The 17,566-nt window shown below is 42.2% G+C and overlaps 2 protein-coding genes across 3 annotated transcripts in view; one reads left to right on the forward strand and one right to left on the reverse strand.

Annotated features, from left to right (window-relative positions):
• Positions 1-17,566, forward strand: part of LOC138787390 (uncharacterized) — a 406,633-nt gene that overhangs the window by 196,098 nt on the left and 192,969 nt on the right. The window lies entirely within an intron of this gene.
• RIOK2 (RIO kinase 2) overlaps positions 1,375-17,566 on the reverse strand; it is a 39,735-nt gene continuing 23,543 nt past the window's right edge. The window contains exons 5-10 of the mRNA XM_069964660.1: positions 15,754-15,842; positions 13,023-13,214; positions 12,460-12,552; positions 10,005-10,502; positions 8,704-8,800; positions 1,375-1,609 (exon numbers count right to left, since the gene is read on the reverse strand). Of these exons, the coding sequence (XP_069820761.1) occupies positions 1,448-1,609; positions 8,704-8,800; positions 10,005-10,502; positions 12,460-12,552; positions 13,023-13,214; positions 15,754-15,842 (1,131 nt within the window). The 3' untranslated portion in view covers positions 1,375-1,447. The remainder of the gene's footprint in view (positions 1,610-8,703; positions 8,801-10,004; positions 10,503-12,459; positions 12,553-13,022; positions 13,215-15,753; positions 15,843-17,566) is intronic.

Consider the following 17,566-nt stretch of genomic DNA (forward strand, 5'->3'; position numbering starts at 1 on the left):
TTTGAGAGTGGATGACAATTTAGTAGTGTGTGTGTGTGTGTGTGTGTGTGATAACAGGAGACAGAAGCATTTTGTCTGATAAGATATATTCCTAAATTTCTTTGTTGAAATGAAAGTGACTATTTAAACAGATTGACTAGTTCACTTCTGTGTTATGGATGGGGAAGATACTGATAAGGGGGACAACTTAGCATCTGAAGTTAAAGTCCCCAAATCCCCACCAATCACTAGAATTAATGCTCTATTATTATAACTTCCTTAGGAGGTTAAAGCGTAACTGTCATTTCAGGGCCATTTTTTTTTTAAAACATTAAATATCAACAGTTCAAGCGATTTTAAGAAACTTTGAAATAGGTTTTATAAACCAAAAGAGTTTCCTTCTGGACTGAAAAAGCAATCTCCCAGCCTCCCCCCTCACTTCAGAAGAAGCAGGATTTCTGTCTCCATTATGTGGCTATGGAGAGGGGAGGGGCTGTTAGTAGTGACTGAGCACGAAGCAGTCTTGCAAAGCACAAAAACCTGCAATCTTCTCTCAGTAAGTTCATAGATAAGCACTGACCTTTCTGACCCCAGAATCCTGCGGTTTAGGTGCCCAGACAGTCTACAAACAGCTGACCTTCATGTCACCTCTTCCTGCTCCCTCATCTCCCTCAGCCCCTCCCCCCTTCATAGGCTTACAATGGAGAGAGCAGAGCCCGTCTTCACTGGCTTCTCTGTAATGAAGACGTGTTTGCCTGATAATGCGCAGATAAGAAGCAATCTCCCAGCCTCCCCCCCTGACTTCTTGAGTACAGAAGGAGGCTTTATTGGCTGATAAAACCTATTACAGAGTTTCTTAAAATCGCTTATACTACTGATTTCTGCAATAAAAAAAAAAAAAAAGACAGTTACGCCTTAAAGGAAGATGTGGGGAGCATACTTGATGATGTCAAAGTTATTCTCCTTCTTACTTTAGTCGTGTGGCTGGAGAAGAATGTACCTGCAACCTTTCCTGCATTTGTCACCTAACTAGTGGATAGATGATACATGTTTGAGGTTGGAATACACCTTTACCAACAATCGATACTAAGGTGATTACAACTCTTCTGTTCCCTGGTATAAATGATGAAATATACCACAGTGATCATGGTGAGGTTCACTGATAGGACAAACCTCCACTTGACCTTCATAAGAGTAAAATAATAAACTGTGCTTTATGGAAGCAGAGGTTTTTTTTCATCCACATATGTCTTGTAGATACATTAGTCATCACTCTCTGGCCATTGTGTTTGAGAAGTTGTTACATTTGGAACTCTAAGCTGTAAAATCATTGTATGACTCCATATGAAAGTAATGCAAAAAAAACAGGAAATACAGGTTTAAGAAATATATTCATTAAGTGTTAAAACACATTCATATTTTTAATGAAGCAATTGCATAGATCTCATTGTAAAAGGGCCGAGGAGCTCTACCCCCAGAAGCTGGCGGCATCTACACTACATTTGATGTTGAACATGTTCTCTCGGCGCTGCTTGGTGCACACGTTTGCTTCTCCCTTTTGCAGACGTCTTCTGATGGCAGATTTCTGCTGCTTTGTCAGCTGTCTCTTCACCTTCTGCTTCACCAGTTCCTTTCAAAGACCAAAAACAACACATCAAGGAAAGCAAAGACTGCTCCAAGTGCACAATTCTCAATGCATTACTACTTTCTATAAGCCATATACATTTCTATATTTTTCTTCTACAATACAGTTTCCTCGAAATAAAGACCGTGTCTTTTATTAATTTTTGCCCCTAAAAATGTGCTATGTCTTACTTTTCCACGAAGATGAGTTCATACGTCCCATCAGTCCCGACTCTCTCCCCTCACCGTCCCATCAGTCCCGACTCTCTCCCCTCACCGTCCCATCAGTCCCGACTCTCTCCCCTCACCGTCCCATCAGTCCCGACTCTCTCCCCTCACCGTCCCATCAGTCCCGACTCTCTCCCCTCACCGTCCCATCAGTCCCGACTCTCTCCCCTCACCGTCCCATCAGTCCCGACTCTCTCCCCTCACCGTCCCATCAACCCCAACTCTCTCCCCTCACCGTCCCATCAGTCCCGACTCTCTCCCCTCACCGTCCCATCAGTCCCGACTCTCTCCCCTCACCGTCCCATCAGTCCCGACTCTCTCCCCTCACCGTCCCATCAGTCCCGACTCTCTCCCCTCACCGTCCCATCAGTCCCGACTCTCTCCCCTCACCGTCCCATCAGTCCCGACTCTCTCCCCTCACCGTCCCACCAGTCCCGACTGTGCCCTCACCGTCCCAACAGTCCTGACATCCCACCAGTCCTGACTGTCAGCTCACCGTCCCACCAGTCCTGTCACCTCACCGCCCCACCAGTCCTCACTGTCCCACCAGTCCTGACTGTCCCCTCACTGTCCCACCAGTCCTGACTGTCCCACCAGTCCTGACTGTCCCCTCACTGTCCCACCAGTCCTGACTGTCCCACCAGTCCTGACTGTCCCCTCACTGTCCCACCAGTCCTGACTGTCCCCTCACTGTCCCACCAGTCCTGACTGTCCCCTCACTGTCCCACCAGTCCTGACTGTCCCCTCACTGTCCCACCAGTCCTGACTGTCCCCTCACTGTCCCACCAGTCCTGACTGTCCCCTCACTGTCCCACCAGTCCTGACTGTCCCCTCACTGTCCCACCAGTCCTGACTGTCCCCTCACTGTCCCACCAGTCCCGACTGTCCTCCTCACTGTCCCATCTGTGCATCCCCAGCACGCCGCCCGGCCTCTTCGCAGAGTGGTGCATAGACGTTATGTGGATGTCCTATTTTCAGGCAAACACGGTATCTATAATTCTTAGCTCTGTTCTTGTTTCAGGGTTCAGAAGTCTGTCACTTTAAGGGTACAAACCCACACACCATATACACAGCAGATACGCAACAAATACGCAGCAAATACGCAGCAGATTTGTTGGTACAGATTTGATGCTGTGTTCAGTTATTTAGATATAATCTGCTGCGTTTTTGCTGCGTATTTGCTGCGTGTTTGCTGCGTATTTGCTGCGTATCGCAGCAGTAAATACGCTGCTTATACGGCGTGTGGGTTTATACCCTAAGAGCCAACAGTTCTGATAATGGAAGAGTTAGTAAATAGTTGCTGGTAGATGCAGTTCTAGTATTCTTTCACTTTATTAGTATAACAGATGAGGTAACATTACTTGCATATAATCCATCTTTTTTATTAAATAATGCTGCTTTTGTTTGCTTGAAAAACAGAGAGATTTGTGTGGAGCGGTATACAGCGGAGACCTGCAGCACTGCTTCACCTCCTCCTACACTTGATAATGTTCTGAGAACATGGTGAGTTATGGATTCCCAATGGAACCCGTGATATAATGCCTTCCATCATGCAGGCCAGATGCAGAAGCATCCTGGCAACTATTCATATGAGAAAAACGGGGCGGCCACACACAGAGTTTTACATGATGATCTAGTTAAGATATTTTCTATTTTTAAGCTCATCAGGGAACAGAGGAATAGAGAAATCCTTTGACACAGATAAAACGCACTCAGCAAAAAGATTAAAAGGGATCAAAAGAATGAAATACCCACACACATACAGAAAAGAGACAGCACATATACATACACGCACACATGAATGGGTTATATGCAGCCATTTATGTGAATATACATTGAGGAGATTAGACTTTTGTGTGTCACCTATGAATGGGTCCGTACAATTACGGATGCACATCTGTAGTGTTGTCTGATGGTACAGACCTGTAACACCTACAGGTATTTGAATGGGGCCATAGAAATGAATGTGTCTGTAATCTGTCTGCAACTGTAGATGTGTAACCTTTACTTCCAACTAATTCTATGCTCTGAGACAAGATCCGTATGCTAGACGTCATCTTTATCAGTTGGTGGAGAACGCGAGCATCTCCAGGATGCCTCCAAATTCTTTTTTTCAGGATACAAATGCACAATGGTATATTCACCCACCACACGTGCTGAAAGTTCAGATGCTGTATGAGAAAGTGGAGTATATCCACGAAACGTTGCAGTATATGAAGTATATCCACGAAGCGTTGCAGAATCCGGCGTCTGCTTCCGCAACGCCGTTCACCTTCATGGAGTTGACAGCGCTCTGATTGAGCTTTGATTCGCCACTTATGCTCCGTGTGCACAAAGCCTTAAGTGATGATGTAGTGCATGGCCACTTAAAGGGGTTATCCAGCGCTACAAATACATGGTCACTTTTCTCCCTACTGTTGTCTCCAGTTCAGGTGCGGTTTGCAATTAAGCTCCATTTACTTCAATGGAACTGAGTTTCAAAACCCCACCCAAAATGGAGACAACCGTAGGGGGAAAGTGGCCATGTTTTTGTAGCGCTGGATAACCCCTTTAAAACTTTTTAGGGGCCAGACACTAAGCAACAATCTGTATAGATTGCTGCTCACTGTCCCCCATCCCACATTCACTGGGCTGCGCACACTGCGTCAGTGAGGAAGAGGTTAGGTAAGGGTGCACTACTTGGGGGACTTGACAGTTACCCTCCCCAGTCCTGACTGTCCTGCAGCTTCTAGTGACCATCACAATCATAACAGGTTGCACCTCTAACGATCTTTGAAGAACTTTATGGGTGCTCCCCCTCGAAGCTTTAGCTGCGGCAGCTAGTGTATGTGCATGTGGTAGCCATAGCTGCTAGCACAGCAGGAAAAAAAGTGTCCTTTATTTAGTATCCCTCCCTTTCCTTTTTTGTTTTTTAGATACCGATGTCTTGAGAACTAGGTCACATTTGGTAGATTAAGTTGATGAGCAGTGGAATTATTTTTTTTACAAAATGGGTGAAGGAAGGGTGTGTGGGTGTTTTTATTTCAATAAAAAAAAAAATCACTGGTATGTTCTGTATTTTTTTTTTTTACTCACTTTACAGGCCTAGTAGTGGAAACCGTCTGAAAAACCATTACTAAACTGGGGCTTAATGGCTTAATGATCGCCCGTCAGTCCCAGGGCATCAAAAATAGTGTTTCAGATCTAGGCAGTGGAAAGCTAGTATATTTGGAATACTTAGTGGAAAAATAAAACCATCATGGGGGTTAGACCAGGAAGAGAGAGAAATGAGGTATTTGCATCTGAGTCATGCAGGCTGCACCCTAAATGTCCCAGTATACACCCCAAAGATTGAGCATGTGAGTAATAATCCCAGTGTATGAGCCTCAGTGTATATGTGACCATTATGTGCTCAGTCTGTGGGGATTCCTAATGAACAGTGTCAGCAGTTTGGAATGTGAATTTCAGACAACAGATTCACTAAAGGGGAAGAACACCCAGCCCAAAGTCCCACAAGGGATGTACAGAAAATAGACTTAGCTTTGTGTTGTTTCTTTATATTGAAAGTATTGTGTATTGAGAATAGCGATACCAAACTAGATATCCGTATTGTCAAAATTCTGGTATGGTGACAACTCTAGTTCTTGGTATGCAGTGGTAAGTATCTAACAAAAGTGCTCCAAGTCAGGACAAGTTGCAAAACAGCCACAAGATCCCAACTGTCTATAGCTGACAGATGTGTGCAGGCAGCAGAGTTCTGCCCAGCTGGTCTGATCCTATAGATGCTGCAGTCAGTCCACCGGTCAGGCTTCTGACCACTTTTAGGTAGATGATTGCCAGAGAGTCAATTGCTGTCATATCCCCCGTCCCAAGACAGGCGCCATTGTAACAGCTAATTTCCTCCGAGACCATTTTTAATAACGTGAATCTCATTTCTCAATAACTAAAGTAAAGCCTATTTTTACAAATAATACTCTAAGATATTTCTTCCAAGATTCTGTTACATTAAGAGACTTATTGAACGCTCTATCACTATGACAGTCTATCTTCTTTGGCACCTGTTTGAGTGTTACATCCTGGTACAGGAAAACAACTTCATCTTACTGATAAAATAAGAGCCAAGTTCTGTCAAACATGTAAAAGATTCCCATTTATTTTAGAATCACTCTGGACGGGTATTCTTGGTGCCATCTAGTGGCCTTTTATTGTTAAATTCTATAAATGTACTACCAGAAGTATATTCCTGGATATAAATGCCTAAGGAAAAGTAAAGCTTACACAATCCTTCATGGTTACCAAGGTGCCATATGAAGTGTTTGTGACTCTTTGGAGCCTTCAAATGAGCAGCAAGGCAGTTGTCTACAGAGTGGCTTACCCACAAGTTAACCCCTTACGAGCAGAGCCAATTGCCATTCTTGCGCTTTGGTTTTTTCCTCATTGTGCTTAAAAGGCCATTATTTTTTGTGCCACTAGTTGTACTTTGCAATGAAAGGCTTAATTTGTGCATAACGTACACTGCAAAAGCAGAAAAAAATTAAATGCATGGTGAAATTGAGAACAAAATTTTTTTGTTGTTTGGGGAGGTTTTGTGTTTATGCCGTTCAACCTGGGGTAAAACTGACATGTTATCCATGTTCCTCAAGTTAGTATGATTACAACAATATGTAACTTGTGTAACTTTTATTTTATTTGATGGCTTTTAAAAAAAAAGTAAAAAAATAAATAAATGTTCCTTAAAATTGCTTTATGATCATGCCTGTAACGCTTTTATTTTTTCATCTATGGGGCTGTGTGAGGTGTAATTTTTTGCGCCATTATGTGTACTTGGTATCGCTACCTTGTTTGCATATATGCGACTTTTTGATCACTATTTATTAAAATTTTTCTGGATTTGATGCGACCAAAAATGTGCAATTTTGCACTTTGGATTTTTTGGGGAGCTTACGCGGTTTACCGTGCAAAATCAGGGATGAAAGAAATTTATAGTTCGAGCGATTACGCACGTGGAGATATCAAATATGTTTATTTATAAAATGGGGAACAGGGAGGATTTTTTATTATTATTAAAAAATCTTTTTTCCCCCTGGGGGACTTCTAGCATAACTACTCAGATCTCTCATTGAGATCTATGCAGTATAGATATACTGCATAGATCAAAGAGATTGGTGTTCTATTGCTCTCGGCTGCTGCAGCTGAGAGCAATAGATTGCCCAGCTGGGATCAGCGCCATTACGGCGAAGACCCCCATCCGGAGCAGACGCAGGAACCGCTTCTCCACTATTGCGTCGTGGGGGGGGGGGGGGGGGGGGGGGGCGATCCCGCCACTATGCCACCACTGATGGGAGAAAATAGCCTTTTAAACTTTGACAGCTGCATTTAAATGGCTAATTAGCGGGCACAGCGATCGGACCACGTCCTCTAATTGCCGGGATAGCGGCGGTTCAGAACGGGGTGGCTACGCGGCCCCCCCTCTGAATGCTCCTAGAGACGCTAGGGCGTACATTTACGTCCTGTGTCCTTAAGGGGTTAAGGACGTTATTAATTCTATGTGGGTATAACTGATTCTGTAAGCTGGTTTAATAGTATTTTGGTCAGTATTTTTTGCCAAAACAAGGGAGTCTAAGCCACAGTCCAACATTGGCGCAGCTTTGTATACAATGTAGTTTAATCCATATGCAAAAGAGGCAGTTTGGTGCACTGGAGTGATATCACTGCAGAGCGCTGGATAAATATTCATTAGAAGGGACGGGCCAGCCAGGGCAGATCAGTGCACTGAGGGTGGTAGTCCCGCCTCCAATGCATCAAACCACCTCATTTGCATATAGATAAAACAACAAAGTACAGGAAAATGGTACCGAAGATCAAGGTAGGAAACCTACCTTCATCCTCAGCATCCCATGCACTAAAGTATAGGGACATATCATGTAAGCTTAAAGGTCATCTATCAGCCTGTTAGAAGTATCTAACCTGCTGATAGATGACCTTTGAGCTTACATGAGACTTTTATAAGCGCAACATTTCAGGTTACTCCATCTTCTTTTGCAGGTGCACTGGAACATGTATTTGACCTTCTCATCCCTAACACCTCACTGTGGCATGGGGTTCACACATGGCGAGGAAACTTACAGGACAGAATTGGCTAGTACTATCCTAAATGCTTTCGTCTTTTTATTTTTTTTTTTTTTTAAACACTTGTAAAAAAAAAAAAAAAAAACAGGATATGGACAAAAACAAAACAAAAATAAATCTTCAAAACAGAATTTATATTCCATCAGCTATCAAACACCTGCTATATCTATGTGGACATACTGCTAATGTTGGGAAGAGGACTGGAGTCCCTCCAGTGATGTAATATATATCCTGTAACCCTTAGAGATAAAGTGATAAATCCTGACAGCTGGACCCTACAACAGCCCCCTTCCAGTTATGTGGACAAGAAGCAAAATCTATGGGGAGGAACTTACACACTAAATATTCTCTAATGAACAGACACAATGGGAAGCCATGGCTTTAACCTTAGTTTCCCTTAAATTCATGACAAGTTTGGAAGCTTTGCACAAACACCCCTGAAGATCCCGTCAGTTTTAAGTTTCCTCTGTATCTCACCATAGAACTGAGAAAAATACCTTCTTTTGCTTCCAGAGCCAGTAGTCATAAAAGTATTGTTTGCAATTAATATGATTTATGTCACATACAACGTCTGGAATCCCTCAATCCACATATTTCAGGAAAACAGACAGTGTAGGAGGGATCTTGTGACCCAGTGTCTGCATAGTGTTCTACTTACCATTAGATTTAATATGAATTATACTGACCTTATACAAACCATAGCACTAGATATCCAGTACAAATAGCCGAGTGATTGGAAAATCTGTGAGATAGGAAGTCACTTACCGGTGGGATTGTGGAGCAGCTGCCGACTGTACCCATCGACGTCACACTTGTGGTTCTTGTCCGGTGCTGATTGGTATGTAGTAAACTGTCCTCATCTCTACAAACAGGAAGACATGAAAGTACAGTACACAACCCTCAGCAACAGTTTAACCCATAAGACCCTTATACACCCTAAACATCAGCAAAACCCATCACAATATGTATGGAGATCTTTTACTTCGCCCCCAACAGATAAATGTCGGTCCTTTGGTTCACAGAGAGGAGCCTGGCAGCGGCTTATCCTTCCTACCTATATTTAAGACACATGAACACTCAAGTCAAATGGAGGGATACTGAAAGATAGGCCAGACAAGACCTAAGGAACCTTAGAACCTTAGAGCTACCACTGGAAACATATTTAAGTAAGAACAAATGGGTGTAAGTATTCCCCCCTTGTCAGCCTGACAGAGTTAGCAACCGATGAGGAGAATTATAATTTTTAACATTTTTTCCAGGTGGAATAGCAAAGGAACAGACATTTCAGGAGGACAGACCCTTTTTAAAGTTTTAGTGTAAGGGTATGTTCACACTGAGCAAAGCGATGGCCAGAAAAATTTGTCACTCTCCTAAATATGGTCCTCTCCCTGCTCAGGTCATAATACAACAGAGTCATGCAGAAAGCTTTCAATAGAACATTGGTTTTTACACTCCTTCCTTCAGGACTCTAATCTATCATGACCAGAGCAGGGAGAGGACCATATTTAGGAGAGTGACATTTTTTTTTGGCCATTACTTTAATATAATTTAAGTTAAAAACTGATGGAAAAGAGTTTAAGTTCACCCTATCTACTGGGAACGGGTACATCTATGTGCTAACATATCCTAAATAAATGAATTTTATATTGTAAATCTGATGGACACCGATGGACTATCTTTAGAGAAACTTTCAGTGCGTGATCAGTGGATGTCCGATTTAAAGGAGGCTAAACGCCCTGAATAACTGTGCTCTCTCCCATCCTCACCATAAACATGAACCAAACGTTCCAGCATTCTCTATGGGGCAGCCAGACATCTTTAGCGGTGGCTTATCTTTCTGAGAACAAAGGGCTAGGACAGTGAAATTTCATTGTGCTCGACTCCTATATGGTGGGGTCTAGGGAGACCCCGCCATACTTTATACTGACATTAGTATAAAAGTATAGTGTATATAGTGGGGATCTTAAAACTGATCAGCACAATGAAGGGTATGACAGACATCAGACAAGAGGAACAACAATCATTGTTGGGACTGGAATTTTATTATAATGAACTGAATTCCTTACCTGAATGGTCTGTATTCTTTGTTAGCCCCAGAAAGACCCACAAGGTCCGGACATTCATCTTCATAATCCCCGGGCTCATCACTTCCCTGGCTGCCAACATCTTCATCTGAGCTTAGCCTTTCATTTCCCAGTCTGTTACTTTCGTCATCACCAGCTACAGAGATTTCAGTGGTTTTCTTGTCAGCAGACTTTCCCTCCAGCTCAGCTAAAGCGTTAGTAAATTCTGTCATGTCTAAGCTTGGACCAGACTTGTCATTATTGTGTTTGCTTTCAGAGTCTTGGAGAGAAGCTCTGTCTGTGGCTTCTAATACCCAAGTGTCTTCTTCCTCTCTGTGTTCGGTTTCTTTACCATCGTCTCCATTCGATGGGGTACAGACTGTTTCAGCACCTTCATCCTCAGCATCATCTGGACCAGCTGGCTGTAAGAGCTCATCATCCTCCTGCATTTCTTTGGTATAGCCACTAACTGCAATCTCAACATCAAGGGAGCACTCTTTCCTTTAAAAAAAAAACAAAAAAAAAAACAAATAAATATATACACACACATACATATATATATATATATTATATATATATATATATATATATATATATATATATATTACATACATACACACACATTATAATCTATCATATATATATATATATATATATATATATATATATATATACACACACATACATATACACAAACACATATTTATATTATATACACATATACCGCCCTGTGTAATAAAGACAACAATCAGAGCAGGTGATTTTCAACACAGGCTGCTGTGTACACATAAGAAGCGGCACTATATGTGGCCAGTATTAAGCATTTTTCATCAGTTTTCCCTGAGACTAGCTATTATGATGTATCTTGTACACTGCACACATACAAGAGGGGATCCTGCTCCACTACATTTTTATAGTACACTCTCAGAAGTCGCTGCAGCATGAAGGACATTATAGAGCAATACTGAGCAGTGTAAGCTAGGAATCCAACACTGACACACCACATTAAAAGGAGCCGCTCTCCTTGTCTTCGTCTGTCTCTCATCCTCTGGCTCTCTCTAGACTTCTATGGGGACCTGTAACCTGATATTTTAGTAAGCCAATCTCTCTGGAGAAGACTTTAGCTGTTTTTCCAAGTAAATTTTAGAACATTTAGAGATATTACTAAATGTCCTATATTTGCTTGCACTATTGTCTTGATGGAAGTGTAGTGTTGCATGAGCGTTATTCATATAAATATAGATAAAACCCATTTAGAAAAATGAAGAAAGTGGCAGATAAAGGAGCACACTGTGTGGTATACTGTACTGTATTATACAGCAATTGATTCTGTATGTAATGGGAACGGAAGAGTACACAATTTATATGAAAACCTAAACTTTCTTTGGCACAGAAACCTCCCCTGCTTTTCAAGTTCCAATAACTACGTAAAGAGAAAAAAATTTGCTAAAAAGAAAAAAAAAATATACATATAATAATGCTTCCCAGCAGAAACGTAGTGGAGAGGCTAGAACGCATCTAAATTATGTTTCAAATGTCCTTTCAATATGGCCAAAGCTGACATATGACAATTCTTATTGTAAGTATAACTGGTTTAAAGAGCGAATTACATTTACTATAAAATTTTTTGGGATTTTCTATTACAGACTTCGAAGCTGAGAATGAGAGCTGCCCACTCTGATGACCACTTACTGCAGACACACTCTTGAGTCAAGGTTGGAGCATATCTTCTGCAAATATATCTTTTTTATGTCCTAGGTATTTGTCAAAAGTATTTTTTTTTATCAGACAGGGTGTTCAGACTCCGACCAATCAGCAGAAAGAGGGGAAGAGCAGCATATTACCGCACACGTCTCTGTCGCTGTGTCTACGAGACCTGGATGGCTCCACAGACTTACATTATGAGTCCATCCAAGTCACATGACACGAAGCTATGAGAGAATGCACTAAGCATGTACTCCCTCCGGCTCTTCCTTGATAAGCTCTCTATAACATATGACTTTTTTTATGGACATGTACATGTTTAAGTATATCAACTGACCTTATTATATGCTTGGAATGGGTAAGGAAACCCATGTGAACAATGGAAACTGATAGGACATACCAGCTCTATGTCAGTGATTGGGAACCGTCGGCCCTCTATCTTTGCTCTATACAGATGTCAGAGCAGTTTTGTTTTAGTTTTTTTAATACCTATAGAATATATTAAAGGGGTATTCCTATATAAAACATTGATGTCATACCAGACATGCTGACTGATATGTGCACTCCCAGAATGTCTGTCAAGCCACAGTTTGGACCCCACTTATACACTATTATACTTATACAATATCTATATTACAAGGACACAACTACTGCCGCATCATATTAGAACACAACTAGATATTGCAAAGAATGTGAAGCTTCAAAGTATTGGTCTATCTTGTGGTGTAATAATACTAGGTGAAGCACCACTTACTGGATGTCCCGGAAAGTGGGGAAAAGTTCACTTTCATAGTTGAAGCGTTTCAAGAAGAAATCTCGAACACATTTCACATCTCTGTCAAAGTACCTAAAAAAGAAAAACAAGATCAGTGCTTCTATAAAGCTGTATGTAACTCCATACTTTGTCTCCCCAACCATATTCAATGTCTTACTCATACGTTGTGCTCTGATCTCATAGGATGTCAGCGTCTTATTATCTAAGCTAGATCGCAATACAGCATTGTGCATTAAAACGCTTTACTGCATTTACAAGCTAAACCAATAAATCCAATGAACAGGTTCTTGGCAGCACTTCGGTCAATTCATATCTCTATCAAGGTACGAGCAGACAGAGAAATAATGCTATTAGTAGGTACTCAATATATGTAGAAATAATTTTGTATAAAAGCAGTTTGTACCTGAGCCAAGATTTGCTCTAAGGCTATATGAATGAATTCAAGGTTACTGTGTGTAGGGGATCACTCAGCTGGGGGATTTATGGCCAATAATTCTACATGATAGTTGTGTTAATAGATAGAGGCCAGGGTTAACACAGACCATTCAGCATTTGCATGAGATGTAGACACCATTTGTGGGAAATCAATCATGGTGACGTGGTCCTCATCATCCAGCATTAGATTAAACTCATTGAAGTCACCATGAATTAGACCATGATTGGCCAGCTTGATGATCAGCTCCATTAACTCGTTGTACAATGCTGCTGGGTCCTCAAGATGACGGACTTGGCACCTAAAGGAGAGAGCAAGAGGGGGATAAAACATACACTCATGTTTGGTTACCTGGCCATGCTTACATTCACTTAGTATGGATTTACCAATGGCGATTGCTGGAAGTCTGTTCCAAGCATCTACTACTCTTTCAATTAATTCACTATTCAATTATTTTCTCTTCTTCCCCCAACTAATCTTAGATTTTGTGCCCTGTTCAATTTCGTGTTAAAAACACTTCCCTTCTGAACCTTATTTAGACTTTTAAAATATTTAATGATTTCGACAATGTCCCTTCTTTCTTTCAGACTATGGGGATTTAGTTGAAGGCTTTCCTGGTAAAATTCTGAAAGAGTTGTCACATCTAAGTACAGCTTCCCTCACACGTCCATAGAATATAGTTCATATAGTAATGGATCCATTCTAGTTTATGGAACAATGTACATGATTAGTTGATTCTACAGTCCCTGCATTTGCCTGGGACCTGGCCTGCAAAAAAAATAGCACATGCCTTTATACAATCCAGGCTGCAATCCGGGCATGGTCTGTGACTGCAGGCAGCGTATAGATGAGACCGTGGGCCTTCCCTACCCTACCGATCTGCCGTTTTGCAGGCTGTAAAACCAGTATGGTATGTGAAGGAGGACTACATTGTTGAAGTTGCACAAAGTGAAATAAAAGATGATCAGGAGAATGTCCCTTTATTCTAGTTCCACAACTATTCAGTGTACAGATGGGTGTGCCAGAGCAGGGGTCTACAGCAACACAACCACTAAGCAAGAGCTGCCTGACTGCAGGTTTGCTTTCACAACCTTAGCTCTTAATAAATGTAGCAATGAGATGGTCTTTACAAAGGAGACCATAATGCTGGGCAGAAAAAGTAGGAAACATGGCTGCACTGCCACCTTGAGGACAAAGAAGAAAACACACGAGAACGCAAATTTACTTATACAAATGACCAAAAGCCACATATGTAAAATCACACTGAGCTACAATAATGATAAATAGGCCATAACATTGTACTTTTGGGTGTACATTATACAGATGGTTTGCACAGTGCTAAAACCAAGTATTTATTACCTATATTTCAGAAGGTATACTTCCCAAATGGGTGTACATACAATTATCACAAAATCAAACCCATACAGGATGATCAATAGCTGCAAAGTGTCACCACAGCATCAAAACCATGGTGTGATTTCGATATAGACCTGTCTGCTCCTGTCTTAAAAGGTATCTTTTCAATATGTGCAAATATAGGACTTTAGCACTGCTGTCTTCAGCCACAACCCTTTTAAAGTGACTCTGTACCCACAATCTGACCCCCCCCCCCAACCGCTTGTACTATCGGATAGCTGCTTTTAAGATCTGTCCTGGGGTCCGTTCAGCAGGGGATGCAGTTATTGTCCTTAAAAACAACTCTTAAACTGGCAGCCCTGTGCTCAACGGCCGGGGCTTAGATTGTGTATGCATTAGGCTGGCACTAGCCCTCCGTCCCTCCTCCCCGCCCTCCTCATCATTAGGAATGCTCTAGGCCAGGCATGTCCAAAGTCCGTCCGGAGGGCCATTTGCGGCCCGCGTTCTGAACTTTTACGGCCCCCCAGGTATCCAGCTTGCTATTATCTGCCTGTGTTATAAAGCATATAGCATGTAAAATGGTCGGCCCTCGCACATGTTCACTTCATCAAATTTGGCACTCTTCGAAAAAAGTTTGGACATGCCTGCTCTAGGCAGATTGTCTCCTATTCCCCACTAGTGGCAGCCCGGCACATGGGCTGGATCGTTAAGACACCTGTGCAAATGTTTAGCATGGAGAAAATGTTCCAGTGGCATTCCTAATGATGAAGAGGGTGGGGAGGAGGGACGGAGGGGAGGTGCAAAGTTAGGGCACAGATCCTGTAAGCCCCAGCCGTTTGGCACGGGGCTGCAAGTTTAGAAGTTGTTTTTAGCACAATAACTGCATCACCTGCCAAACAGACCGCAGGACATATCTTGGATTAAAAGCAGCTATCTGAAAGTACAAGTGGCTTTGGGGGGGGGTTCAGATTGTGGGTACAGAGTCACTTTAAGCAATGTAAAAAATTCATTGCTGGACATCTGCAATCTGTTCACATATTCAGATTTTCAATTGCAATTAATAACTATAAAGCCTGGAACAGATCATAAAAGCAGAAAACCTATAAAAGACAAACTTATTTTTTCAAATCCATTTCTGACTCTGAACACTAAAAACCTGAGAGAGTGTGAACACGCTCTTCCAGAACTATATAAATAATTAAGGTCACAACCCCATTCTATATGTTCTATTGAGGTGAGGGTTCCATGCTCAGGATATCCCTCAATAAGCCTCAGAGGCCTGTTCAAGCACAGAGTAGTGAGTATTCAGGTTCAGCAGATTTATAGGGGTGTCAGGAAAATACAGCCATCTTACGAGTAATTTCCAATGACTGTGACTTTAAGGAACTATTTATGGTTTCACAAGTAAAGTGGGTAACATGTACATACAATGCTTAACTAATGATGACATAATTTGGTAGATATAGTATATACACATTACTTACAAGGGGTAGCCATTTATGAGCTCCATCACTACAGCGTGTCTGTTGTAGTCATAGGGTTTTGGTACAGGAAATCCTCTGTCATATAAAGCCTAATAAAAGAGGTGGAATTGTTTGTCATCAATAAATCAGAAAAGTATGCAAAAGGCAAAAACACAATTACTCTGCATTTTAGGTTAAAGGGAACCTGTCACCAGGGACGCGGGCACGGAGTCCGCCCGACCCCCCCGATGCAGCCCCCGGATACTTACCCTTTCCGGTGAGTCCCGTTCCTGGAGCCGGTCCCGGGACGAAGATATCAGCGCCTGAAGCCATGCGCACGCTGTATGCAAATTACCCGAGATGAGTCCGATGCCCATAGAGAATGAATGGAGCTGTCATTCTCTATGGGCATCGGACTCATCTCCGCAGCGCGCGCGCACAGCTTCTGACAGCGAGATCTCCGTCCCGGGACTGGCTCCAGGAACGGGACTCACCGGAAAGGGTAAGTATCTGGCGGCTGCACCGGGGGGGGGGGGGGGGGTCCCGGGCGGGCTCTGTGCCCGCGTCCCTGGTGACAGGTTCCCTTTAAGCACAGATCACTTTAGCTTATATCACAGTATTAGTATAGGAATGTTTGGTGCCTGCCTGTACTTTTGGTGTTCACAGAAGAATATAGGTGGGCCTGTGAAGCCTCCAACATGAACCCCCCCAACTTTTGCTCTGAAAATACATTTGTCAGTAGCTCCTTGCTGTGCACAGCCGATACCAGGAAAGAAACACATTCTTTAGGGAGAGTTGACATGCTGCAGATTTATTGCGTATTTGTGGTATTTACTGCAACCTCCAAACCTAATGTCAGTACCATAAACATTATGCTTTGGGTGAGTGTACATGTAGAAAATGGATTGCAGAAAGTGTCCCATTCATCTATAATATCCTCATTCAAATAAAAAAGAACTTACTTTCAGTGGGGAAATTTCAGCAAAAATCTGGCACATGTGAATGCATCCTTAAAGTGGTTGTCTGAGAAAAATGAATACTTGGTCAGACTGCCGGGGACACATCAGTAATGTATACTTACCTGTCCCGTTCACCCACTGCTGCTGGATCCTGGGCCACCAGCTCTGCAATGCTTCCTGTGTTTTCATAACGTACAAGGATGTTGCATTCCCGCTGGAAATGGCCGCTCAGCATAGACTCTATACTGAGTGTCCGTTTCCAATGGGAGCGCAACATCATCGAATGTTCTGAAAACACATGAAGCGATGTAGAGCGGGCAGCCTGGGACCAGCATCAGCCCAGAAATGGGACAGGAAAGTATGCATTGCCAACATGTCCCCCGCAGCCTGGCCAAATATTAATTTTTCCTGGACAACTTCTTTAACCCCTTAAGGTCAAAGCCAATTTTCGTTTTTGCACTTTTGCTTTTTCCACTTTATGTTTAAAAGTCCATAGCGCTTGTATTTTTTCACCTAGAGACGTATATGAGAGCTTATTTTTTGCAAAACCAATTGTACTTTGCAATAACAGGCATTATTTTTCCATAACATATGCTGCGAAACCGGAAAAAAATCATTGGCGCTGTCAAATTGAAAAAAAAAAAAAGGAATTTGTTTTGATTTTGGGGAGTTTTGCATTTACGCCGTCGCCCTATGGTAAAACGGACTTGTTATGCATGTTCCTCATGTCGTTACGATTACAACGATATGTAACATGTATAACTTTTCTTGTATCTGATGGCTTGTAAAAAATTCAAACCATTGTTAACAGATATATGTTCCTTAAAATCGCTCCATTCCCAGGCTTATAGCGCTTTTATCCTTTGGTCTATGGG

Source organism: Dendropsophus ebraccatus, chromosome 3, assembly GCF_027789765.1.
Source record: "Dendropsophus ebraccatus isolate aDenEbr1 chromosome 3, aDenEbr1.pat, whole genome shotgun sequence".
Lineage (NCBI taxonomy): Eukaryota > Metazoa > Chordata > Amphibia > Anura > Hylidae > Dendropsophus > Dendropsophus ebraccatus.